Source organism: Brassica oleracea, chromosome C3 (genome assembly GCF_000695525.1).
Source record: "Brassica oleracea var. oleracea cultivar TO1000 chromosome C3, BOL, whole genome shotgun sequence".
NCBI lineage: Eukaryota > Viridiplantae > Streptophyta > Magnoliopsida > Brassicales > Brassicaceae > Brassica > Brassica oleracea.
The window spans coordinates 53,553,508-53,565,407 of NC_027750.1; the positions used below are offsets into that span (position 1 = coordinate 53,553,508).

At 32.8% G+C, this 11,900-nt stretch overlaps 2 protein-coding genes across 2 annotated transcripts; one reads left to right on the forward strand and one right to left on the reverse strand.

Annotated features, from left to right (window-relative positions):
- Positions 1–4,213: 4,213 nt before the first annotated feature.
- On the reverse strand, positions 4,214–6,263 carry LOC106331590 (UDP-galactose transporter 2). Its single transcript, XM_013769977.1, has 5 exons — positions 6,013–6,263; positions 5,647–5,805; positions 5,172–5,557; positions 4,933–5,094; positions 4,214–4,811 (listed from the first exon to the last, which is right to left on the reverse strand). The coding sequence occupies exons 2-5, from the start codon at positions 5,774–5,776 to the stop codon at positions 4,482–4,484; spliced, it is 1,008 nt and encodes a 335-aa protein (XP_013625431.1). The 5' UTR covers positions 5,777–5,805; positions 6,013–6,263; the 3' UTR covers positions 4,214–4,481.
- A 1,385-nt stretch (positions 6,264–7,648) lies between these two features.
- LOC106332308 lies at positions 7,649–10,848 on the forward strand. Its single transcript, XM_013770777.1, has 9 exons — positions 7,649–7,782; positions 8,367–8,485; positions 8,572–8,774; positions 8,872–9,104; positions 9,180–9,396; positions 9,492–10,037; positions 10,131–10,247; positions 10,403–10,572; positions 10,704–10,848. The coding sequence occupies exons 1-8, from the start codon at positions 7,778–7,780 to the stop codon at positions 10,547–10,549; spliced, it is 1,587 nt and encodes a 528-aa protein (XP_013626231.1). The 5' UTR covers positions 7,649–7,777; the 3' UTR covers positions 10,550–10,572; positions 10,704–10,848.
- Positions 10,849–11,900: the final 1,052 nt, after the last annotated feature.

Below are 11,900 nucleotides of genomic sequence, written 5' to 3' on the forward strand. Positions count from 1 at the left end.
CAAAAACTCGGAATGTTTTATTTTTATTTGTGAAACTTTGAATATTAATTAATATGATTTCAATTTTAATTTTAATTTTATATTTTCGAATTTAAATTTCAAAAATTTTATTTTTAAATAAAATTAAATTTTTTTACATTCGGGTGGTACGGGGAGTCAGTCTCGGGATTCCAGCCATTTTCAGGATTCCCCTTCGCTCCACAGCTCCAACCATACATCTCCCTCTGCTGCACCCGCTCCTGCTCCTCTCGCTCCCGCTGCTGCATCCGCTCCTGCTCCTCCGTGTCCTCCGGGAGTGATGAGTGTTGCGGAGTTGGTTCAACAGCCCGGTCGTGACCATCTTCCGTATCTCACTCCGTCTCCCTCGGTATATTCCGAACGTTTTTTTATAAACGGATCGATCGATGGATATATGTCCACAAACGCATCGATCAATGAACTTTCGAGAAAATATCCCGACGAAGTTCTCCCTCGGTATATTCCGAGGAGATTTCCGACAAACTAGTGATCCTCGGAATTTCCTCAGAAATTTGTTTCCTCGGAATTCCGTCGGAAAATTCCGAGGGATTTTCGAGGAAAGAAGAAATTCCGTGGAATTATTTTCGAGGATTTGTTTCGTCGGTATGTCGTCGGAATAACGTTATTCCGACGAAATTCCGACGATTTTTTCCTTCAGTATCGGAAAAATCAAATTTCTTGCAGTGGAAGCGTCCTTTCAAATCAAATTTAAATAATGTCCGAGCTGTTTCCAGCAAAAGCATTGATACATGATTTTTAGGCCAGATTAGAATTTTGTATGAAATATTATATTAAGATCCCAAACCCATATAAAATCAAATGTACTTCAGGTTATCGAATAATATGTTCAAAAACAATTAAAATAGTACAAATTAGCCTCCGTATATTTTAACTATAGCTAACATGTATGGTACATATTATCCAGCTAATGCAAGCTCAATACAAGTTGACTTTTAATATGAGTGTGTATATTAAAATAATATTCTTTTTGTGTCCTAAAAGTTGTTATTTTCCTATCAAAACATTATTTAAGCTATTTTTTATAACTGTTGAACTTAAAAAACAATATTAAACTAGGTGTTTTCCCTGCACCATGTGCAATATTTTTAATCTAATTTATATTTAAAAATAAATTTTATTAAATATTATATATTTTACTATTTTCTTACGAATATTTAATATAGATTTGATATATGTTAAATCAATTTGTATAAAACTAATAAAAATGTTATAAAATTGTATAATTATCAAAAATTTAGCCTAAAAATTATTTATAATATTTTAGATATATAAGAAACTAATGATCTTACGATTAGATATTTAATTATTTTTTAAATTGTAGAAATTTTTGAAAGCTTTGGTAATACAAATTGTATAATTATACAAAAGTAATAATATTTCAAAATTTGAAATGTTATATATGAATATATTTATTTTATAGATGATGTATGAGCTATTACCATATTTTAAAAAAGTTTACCAAAAAGAAATATCAATATTAAATGTAATATATGAAGTATTACCATATTCTAATAAGTTTGCCAAAAATATAAATCAACATTAAATAAAATTATCCGTATCATATTTTTTCAGAAACCATGTCATCAATTTCAGTAGCCATGTCATATTTGTTTTGTGAAATTGATTGTAGAGATGACATGTGACAAAATCACTTCTCAAATATAGTCTAGGGGATATTAAAACATGGACTTATGATATTCTGAATTTGATTTATGCAATTCAAACAAGTGTTTTACAACTCATTTAATTGCCTATATCAGATGAATCTCTATAATATTATTTGAGAAGTCAATTTTCTATGTGTCGCGCTCACGTTAGTTCTTATAATGGTTTATAATATTGTTAACATTAATTAATTAATACTATTTTTAATTGCCCTATTTTTTTCGTTTTTAGTATATATATGTATATATATAATCATATCAATATCATTAAAGAAATTTAGTATCAAAAAGGAAATATCTTAAAAGTAAAAATAAATAGCGATTTGTTATATTTTTTTTTTATTTTTTTTTACAGCAAGAAAATTTACAGACTCATAAAGACTCCGTAAACCAAGGTGGTAACTCTGTATCCATGTGTATGACGAACGACGGTTGTATCCTAGCACTACGTGCCAAGCGATCCCCCATTTTATTGTCCGTCCTCGATACATGAATAACTTCTGAATTGGTGAAACTTCTTCTCAAAAGCTTGATATCCTCCAGGTAACTCCTAAATACTGGTCATTCCCCTGGTTCCGAAACCATCTTCACCAGTTGAGAACAATCCGTTGCAAACGTAACCTGATACTGTCTAAAATTTTTCATACATTCCATTACCCAAGTTAGTGCCTCTATCTCCGCATGTAATTTGACAATAAGAAAATTCATTTTATATAAATCTCAATTTCATAAACTATTTTACTAATTTCCATTACTAATCTTATCTATTTGTATTTTTGTTTTTCTTAATATGTTTTTTTAAAATCAAATATCATATGGAAATTTAGTATCAAAAAAATCTTTAAAACATATTATTTAAAACAAATGAATTTCCTTTTATATAAAACCTCACTCCATAAAAAATTCTGGAAATTTTTGTTCAAGAACATTTTTATATGATTGTTAATAACGTTAGTTAAATATTTTTCATTTAAAATATAATAATTTTCATAAGAAAAAGTCAATTTAGTTACTAAATCAGTATTTACTTTAATACACTAAAGAAAGTTCTTTTTTTTTAATTATAAATTTTCTTAAATATTATTTATTTTTTTGATAGTTATTCAATCTCTTATTTTAAACAAATTCTCTCACAATTTCATACAATTTTTATTTTCATAATTATAGATTCTCAAGCCTAATATTAGGCTAATACTACGTGAATGTTTCAATATCTATTAAAATAAACAAGTAATTATCTCAAATCCAATTCCATTAGCAAATTGTTTTCCTATGAATGTGGTATTTAATAAAAGTAATTAGGTTACTATTAAGTCTAAAAACTCTAATGATCGACGTGGTTTTAAGAGATTTCAATTTGATTCACTTATACAACTTCTGATAAACACTTCAAAATTTTCTCATAAATTTAAGCCAAAACAAAATATATCAATTATTAAATACATATTTAGAAATTTGAGAAAATAAAATTAGTTATATATAATCTGATTTAGTATAATTAAAATTCAATTGGAAAATATATACAACTCAACATACAAAAAATAACTTAACCGATCCAAATTATTATACCCAAAATCAAATATTTAAACAAGATAACAAAATAATGTAATTTAAAACAATATTATATTTGTCTTTCTAAAATATAAACTACAAAGGAAATTAAACTTATCAATAAATAAAAATAAAAATTAACCAATTATAATGATTTTATTATTTTGTAAATGTTTGCATCCGTGCACGGGAAAATCCCCTGGTAACAATTTATTTCACATGATATCAAAAAATGCATTTAACTTTTGTTTCTTTTTATCTGTAGAGACAAACTCAGGTTCTTTTCTTTAGTATGAAAACATGATAATTCGTGTGGACTTCCATCCGATAACGGGTATTATTTTCCCCAAATAAAATAACGGATTAACGGGTATTATTTTCTCCAAATAATAAAATAAGTGTCACACATTTTGTCCTTCAAACAATCAAACGTCAAATAACAGACGCACGTGCGAGGAGAGATCCGTTCTAACACTACACGCACACGTAAGCAGACTTTTCCCAGGCATTAAACTGAGATTTACCCGTGTCAACACCGTTCCTTCTATCTCCAGTCTCTATCTTAAAAGTTTCAAAACACGTATTTCTTTTTGTTAAAAAAATACGTATTTATTTAAACATCTCATAACCCGTCGATAGCGGGGCGAGTCCATGTGCTTGAAATATAAAATTATCTTTTTTGCTTAATAGAAAATCATCTTCGAAGAACTATTTTTCGGTGCAAATCTTCAAAGAACTTTATACTAATATATTGTTAATGACATAAATAAAATGTTACGTAAAGTAAACACCATGATATCTCCAACCATATATGCATACAACTTTCAAGGAATCACTATAAAATCCCGTTCATTTTGAATGCAAGTATTTCTTTTAGGATGAACACTCATTGACCCAATAAATAAATATTCACGTAACAAAAGAAACGTAGATACTGAGGGTGAGGACAAAGATTAGCATAAAAAATAAAATTGAGATTTTATTCAGTAGCATATATCATGTGTGAGAGAATTAGTAAAAAAAAATACAAAATGCAAAGGCCAAAATTGATAACCAAAAAGGAAAATGCAGAAAACAAAATGCTATGTAAGAAAAGAAAAATATGGTCTGGAAATTAAATAATTAAAACCATTTGTTTGTAAATATTCCATATGATATTTTCTACCTGTTTTGTTTGTATCTGAGACGCTTGTTCTTGTTTCTATGTCAAAACGATCACTTCTTTGCTTAGACCTTTCCATCAGACTCAGATGTTTCAGATAACACGTTGAGTTTCTGTGCCTTGGTTATGGGGATAGAGAGGCTACGACGCTCTTTACCTCCCGGTTTAGAAGATGCATTACCGTACCAGATCATACCGAGAATCGCAATGAGCATTCCAAGCACCACTTGCATGTTTAAACCTTCCTTACCGAAGAAAGTGAATCCCAAAACCAAAACCAGGATTGTCTTCATGTGACCAAGTACTTGGAAAGACACCGCCGTGAATCTTCCTATACAGATGAACTGACTCAGATTGGTCCCGACCGCGATACTACACGAGAGTATCAAGAAGAACTGCCACCAACAAAAATTGAATTAGACGAATCTCAAACGTACCAAGAACTAAGAGCCTAGTATGCATCTTTAGAATCACATAATTAAGATTCTGTCAAGAAACAGAGGAAGAAACTTTTACCAGAGATATAAAAGAAAAGTTGAATGCATCAACTCTTTGGTTAGTCAACCAGTAGTCTAGAAATGGCCCGACCAACAACAACGATGCAGCTTGTACTGGAGCGGTATGCGCCAGTAAATTGAAAGAACCGAGCGAATATTTCCTTTGTAAATAATGTACATACTGCAAAAAAAAACACAGTATCATTTGTTAGAGATCCGACCTCTCTGTTTTGGGTTTACAAGCAAATTAAGGCTTACGTATTGCTGAAGGGCGGTGCTCCAGACAGCAATAGCGGCAGCGAGGAACCCGTTGAGGTTAACACTGACATCGGTAACAGTGCAGACGGCAACACCAGCAAGAACCAACAAAATGCTAAGCTTTGTATCCCTCGAATACCTGACGTTGTCAAGAACAACTTCTAGAAGACAAGAAACTGGGATCATACTCAGCTTCGCAATCTGGTAGAAGCCAACGGAGTTCCACATGAGGCTGACGTTCATCCCAACGATAGAGAAGTTAGCGAACAAAACGAACTTGAGAAGATCGGGCCAGGGAAGCTGAGAAGGCTGAATATAACCAAGCCATGTCAAGAAAGTTGTCAACAATGTCGTTGTTCCGAAATGCAAACCGGTTAACGTCGTAGCTGTGTGTGTCAAAACCAGATCTTAGTCAGTTTAGTCATGTTCGAAACCAAGTCAACACCGTTGACTATTAAGATAAAAAGAGACAGACCGAAACTAAAGCCGTAACTAGCCATCAAGGCTTTGTTAACGAGGATGATTCCAACGGAGGTAACCACATTGAAGAGCCATGATGCAATGTCTAAAGCCGCTTTTTGATCCGTCTTGCTTGTTGCAGCCATTTTTTGTTTTTAAAAATCAATTCAGATCTCTGCAGAAGATTTAAACCTTCTAATTAGAAACATACGAAGAGAGTAGAATCAAAGTAAAAGCTCCAACATGAGTCTCTCTAACTATAAAATTCAATCCAGATCTAATACTCATACGACCCTCAGACAATAAAGTTTGCACGTATCTAAATCGGAAACGACACATAAGTGTGTGAATCTTCACGAGAGAGAACATGAATTTTTTTTACCGGGTAACGGAGATAAACGAGCCTGAGAAGACGACGGTCGCTACCGGCGCGGTGACGGAGGAAGACGATAAAGTTAAGGCTAAATCAACATGAATTTAGAGGGAGAGAAAGAGAGAGAGATCGTGGAACTTCGAGTAATTTTATTATTTTTTTCTCTCTTCCGTTTTTTTTTTTAATTTTTATTTTTCAGTTATGGAGGACTTCACATGAGAGTCTCCTTCCTGCCATTTAAGAGAGAAGACAGAGAGTAGAATCTTTTCTCTTTTTAATTTTTTAATTTTAATTTATTTGTTTCTTTCCCTCGCTTTCTTCTTTAAAAGCTAGCGACATCAGTTAAAATTTAGAGATTTTGTTATATAATAATAGATTATTTTACAAAAAATAACACAAGTGTTCAGTATATTTAAGAGGTGTATTTCTTATGTTAAATTTAAATTTAATAGCGAAAAGATCTACATTGTTTAGAGTACCAAAAAAAAAAAACAAATGTTATTTTCATCACATAATAATCACTGGTTTATTCGAATTTTTTTGGAGAAAGTGTATAAAAGTGGAAAAAGTGGAGGAGAGATGGAAACAAGGAGTGTGGAACTAAAAAGGCGTGACCAATTTTCTATTCGACAAAAGGACAATCTATGTAGTGTGGGACAACCCCAAAAATTAAAAGACAGAGGTTACGTTTGGTTAAAGATCCAAACACACACTAAACTTTCTTGTGAGTTTCTACTTTCTATATATATGTTTTCAATTTTTAATAAAAAAAATTGCGTGTTTTGTAGCTCCGTTAAGTATCTCAGTCTCGTTGTCGCTATTCGATGCTTTTCATGTGAACTGTTTTTCTTTTCATGGCAAGTTTCAGCTAGATACCAGGCGTTATTATCATAGATTCATAATACAAAAGTCACATTCTGTGACCGTATGAAATACATGTGTTTATATCAAACCTGACTGTTTTTTTTTTACATAAGCTAGTACATCATTTTTAAAGTCCAATAACAACAAAAATAGCGGGGATATCCTTATCCGTATGATGAAACTAATGAAATATGTAGGTCCTGGAACACAAATTTTGGTCAGTTAGACTATGATTGGTAGGCAAAAGAAAATCTATGGACTGATCATTTAAATCTTGAATTGAATTGAATTGAAACCAAGTGTATTTTATTCCTATTGAATAAATCTCATAAAATCAAATTAACTATGATTCTACAAATAGTTTTTGAAAATGACGTCGAATTGACTTGACAAAAATCAATTCCAGAGAGAGAGAGAGATCACATACCGTAGTTTTAACTAAAGGCGCTTACATTATGGCGAAAGAAACTCATACTCATGTACATATTATCTTCCTTCTTATTTTCCTTGTTAGTACGTCAAAGTGTGAAGCAGCATTTAATGTGTCAACCAAATTATACTGTCTTGGAAGCTCAAGCAACCAATCTGCTTTAAATTTCAGAATATAAAAAACATGCCACTCTGTTAATTAAGATTGAAGCTGGTGGACTAAGATTTTAATTAACGGGCCACACATTTGGCCCATATAAACAAACCAACCTCTGAATATCGTTTTGATGGTAATAGAAAAAGCAATGGAGGGAGGAATTTTATTTTCAACATTTTCATTCCCGCCCTTACTTTTTTTCCACTCCCTGCTGCTCTCGGAGATTTTTTTTTGCCGATCGCCTCTTCTCGAAGGTCTTCGTCTGACAGCTCCATCGTATTCTCCTCCAATAAGCTCTCTCTCGCGTCTCAGATTCGATTACAGATGAGGTTTGTGACTGTGTCGACCTCTCAGAGACTTCTAATTCCCAATTTTTGTTTATTTCGACTTTTCTCCACCGATCGTTCATCTGTTGATTGATTTTGACCGTAATTCTCATGCTCTAGCTTGTTATATCTGGTTACGAATTTGAATTTCGTCATGCCTAATTGATTTTTACATGTTATTAAGGATTTTGAGATTTTCGTTCGGTTGGATCATCGAGCTCTGGATTTCTAGGGTTCCGATTAGAAAGATTTTATTTGACCATAATAACTGTGTGTTGTTAATCTTAATTTCGAATTTAATTATCTCCGGAGATTCGTTCGGTGGTGGACTAAGTGGAGATTTGAATTTCTAGGTTTGGATCCTGGGTAATCGGGGAGGTTTTGCTACTGAAGAACGTGACGATTTGATTTGATTGTGTTTGTTAACAATTCTGAATTGATTTTGATTGTGCTTATATGAACATGTTGATAAAGATTAGTTCCGTTGTGGATGAATCTAGATCTCTGCGAGGCCTTTTGGGTTTTAGAATGCTTTCCTTATGAATGAACGGGATGATTTTGACTCTTTGAGTTTTGATTGTTTCCAGAATGGCTAGAAAGAAGACTGAGAGTTCAACTGAATCCTCAAAGGAGATCAAAGCCAGAGGAAAATTCACCAGAGCCAATAAGTGTATGAAAACAACTACTAAGAAAATCAACGAGTCTGGTAATTTTAAAATTATTCTTACCAAAAGGATGACAGACTTGTATTGTTTTTATCTTCTTATCAAGGATTTGTTGGCATTGTTTTAGGAAAGCATAATAGTAAAAGAGAGAAGAGGAAGTCCCCTTCTGATTCTCCATCCTCCCAAGTTCAAAGGTTAATGAATACCAAAGACGGAGCTCAACAGGTACCTGTTCTTGCTCTCCATTCGGACAAAGAAGTTAGACTTTGTGGAAAAATGAAGTTGCAGCTCTTTCCCTTGGATGTTCATACACGTCAAGGATTAGAAAAGGTAAAAAGTCTAAGATCTGACTACAAGACATGGACTTAAGTATACACATTCTGGTGGATGTTTTTCTAATTTTGTTTGTTTTTTGATACTTTGCAAGGATGGCTTTCACCCATATTTGGAACTCACTCTTAGCTCACGGAAGAAGGTTTCTTCAGTGCTTCAACACATTCACAGTAAGTGGGGCAGCTCAGAGATAGCTCGGGGAGATCCCACCTTGTACCCATTTGATCAATCGAGACTCCCTTCTGCTCCTAAATGGACAGCAAACAGCAGCATTACGATAAGGGATGTCTATGTGGCCATTGGAGCTCCATCCCTATTCCGCTTAAGGTTTGCATCTGTATTATACCTTTCAACGCATCTTTATAAGCATAGCCGCGTCTTATGAGTGTTTATTTCGTTTAGGTATGGATGGTCCTCTGAGACTTGTAATAAAACAGATGAACCGCCATCTCCATCAACTCCGGGTATCACTTGTTTTCCAAATGTAGAACCTCAGAACATCTTCAATAACAGAAGAGAGAATGGAAAGCAGATGTTTGGTTTAGATAGCCTAACTCAAGTGACTGACCCGCCTCTCTCTGAACACACTCCACCTGATGGACCAGTCGAGTCAGCAGCGGTATGCTTTGTAAAAATAGTTTTGTTTTTTTCTCTTGTTTTTGGACTCAAATCTTATAATCATGGTATACATCTTGACAACTTTTGTTTAACCAGGAGAAGAAGATGAATGATGGATCTGGACCAACATTTTTTCAATGGGATGATGGTTTAACAAGCTTAAGTATTGGCGGCTTACTTTCCGAAGTATCTTTGAAGGGGAACTTCGGAAACGGTTCTAAAAATTCAAACGCGAACCCAACTCTCTGGGACGAAAATCTTACAAACATAAGCATTGGAGGTCTGTTTTCCGAGGCATCTTTACAAGGCAGACGCGGTAAAGAAGAATCAACTCATAATCATAACGGTAATCAGCAGCCAAGTGTTAGCATTGGAGCCTTTCTTTCCGAAGCATCATCACGAGGAGAGGGGAGTAACAAAACATGGGAGACCAGGGGAGCTACCTCACAACAACCATTACCTCTAATCTCTGATTCATTAGATGCATTCCTTGTGAACCAAACAACAGATCAGCCTCGAGGTCCATGTCATGCACCCCCTCCCCCCGAGGTGTCACATTCGTCTATACTCGACGCAGAAGACACATGCCATGCATTTTCATTCCGAAAGCGCACTACAACCTCACCCAAGGTTCTTGAGCAGGTTAAAGCTTTCCCATGTTTTAATTTTTTCAGTATTCATTTCTGACTAGTTTATAACTTGCAACTCGTGATTATGTGGTTTGAGTTCTGTCAGGTAAATGAAGAAACTGAGGAGGAGCAACAGAAAGATGAATCGAAACCTGCAAAAGGGTTGTTTGGTTCAGGGGTGTTTAATCAGGACAGCAGCCTTGGATTTTCAGGAATCAAGTGGGTAAGTGAGATTTCTAACTGTCTGGTCTCTCTCTCTCTCTGCTTTGTTTGCTGTAATTAAATACTTGAATGGAAGACTCGCATTAATCAAACATGTTAGGTTAAAACTACAGTTTGGATTCCGGAGTAAATAATTTCTGATTTTCTTAAATGCAGGCTGACTCACGAGGTCCATTTGATTTTGGCTTATCTTTGTCGTCCCGAAAGTTTACAAATGGGGACAGCGTAAGCTTTGGTGCTGCGGTAAAAGATCTACGGGAAGTGGAATCTTCAGAAGAAAAAATAAAGCTTCAAAAGCATTGAAGCTCATTACATTGAATCCACAGGTAAAGTAAAACAAAATCAATAAACAGCAAAGATTACGGCCTAAAAAACCCTGGGAACTTGCTTGCATTTCTAGTAACACTCTTTGGTCGTTACATGTCTAGTAACTCATTTTTTTGTTCTTTTCATACAGGAATCTTTCATAAGAACGCGAGGAGGGAGGGGGATGTTACATTCCTATTCGTTCCTTTCATGTAAATTTGACATATATGGCACAGACACAATTCCTTTTTTTATAGAACAAAATGGAAAATAACAAAATATGGTATAAATTTGTTATCTGAAATTAGAACCAAAGAGAAAATTATCTCTCTGTTTAATTTTATAAGGTTTTTGATTTTCCAAATTGTAAGATATTCTAAGATTTTTAGGTTGACTTTTAACTTTACTGAAAGCTTTTCAACTGTTAAGAGTTTTTTTTTTAAGTTTGGTTAAATCATTTTTAATCTATATTTTATTGATGTTTGCTAGAGAAAAGCTTTCAGTAAAGTTAAAAGTCAACCTAAAAATCTTAAATTTTAACAGTTGAAAAGTTTGGCTATATATTTATAAACAAACTTATAAATCTTAAAAATAGGATCTGACTGGTCACCATTCTGGAAACAAAAAGAATATGAAAAAGAACGTATGTTCTTTCTCAAATTTTAGAATGAATGATTTTGTTCTTTATTTCTCAACAGAAAAAGGAATGAAAGGGAGTGAGAGGGAAAAATTATTTCTTGTGATGGTGATTTTTTTTAAGAACATTAGAGAATGCATTGTTCTTCGTCGTTCCTTGGTCACCATTCATGCCCTTAGAGTTACTGAAACTGAAAGTCTTTTAATTTTTGTGATTTTTAAATGTAACATTTTACATCATAAAACAAGGTAATTAACATTTATTCTGAAGTCTCCCACGTCCATGCTTCTATTGTATATGTTAAACTAGGTGTTTTATCCGCACATGCGGGCATTAACTTCTTACGAATAATTTTTGGTTTATGTCTTATCAATTCAAAAACTAATATAATAAATAATTATTAATGATTTAACAAAAAGTTTAAATCAAACATCAAATATATATATATATATATATATATATATATATATATATATATGTGATAAATATTTCCATCAAAATATATATGTTTATTATTGTGATAATTTTTTTAAAGCACTTACATATTAGAAATATTTTATACAAAAAAATTTCATATTAATATTTAATTATAAATGGTTCTATATCTTAATATTTTATAATAAAAAATATTTCCAGATAACAACAAAATATATATATATATATATATCAACAAAATATATATATATATATATAAGAATTATCTTATTTAAA

Bases quoted from the DNA above. Each gene is read 5' to 3' on its own strand.
- LOC106332308 (XM_013770777.1), top strand. The intron at 8,775-8,871 runs GTAAAAAGTCTA...ATACTTTGCAAG, and splicing joins CACGTCAAGGATTAGAAAAG to GATGGCTTTCACCCATATTT. The intron at 9,397-9,491 runs GTATGCTTTGTA...TTGTTTAACCAG, and splicing joins GACCAGTCGAGTCAGCAGCG to GAGAAGAAGATGAATGATGG.
- LOC106331590 (XM_013769977.1), bottom strand. From the start codon at position 5,776: ATGGCTGCAACAAGCAAGACGGATCAAAAAGCGGCTTTAGACATTGCA. The intron at 5,558-5,646 runs GTCTGTCTCTTT...TGACACACACAG, and splicing joins TAGTTACGGCTTTAGTTTCG to CTACGACGTTAACCGGTTTG. The intron at 5,095-5,171 runs GTAAGCCTTAAT...TTTTTTTTGCAG, and splicing joins GCACCGCCCTTCAGCAATAC to TATGTACATTATTTACAAAG.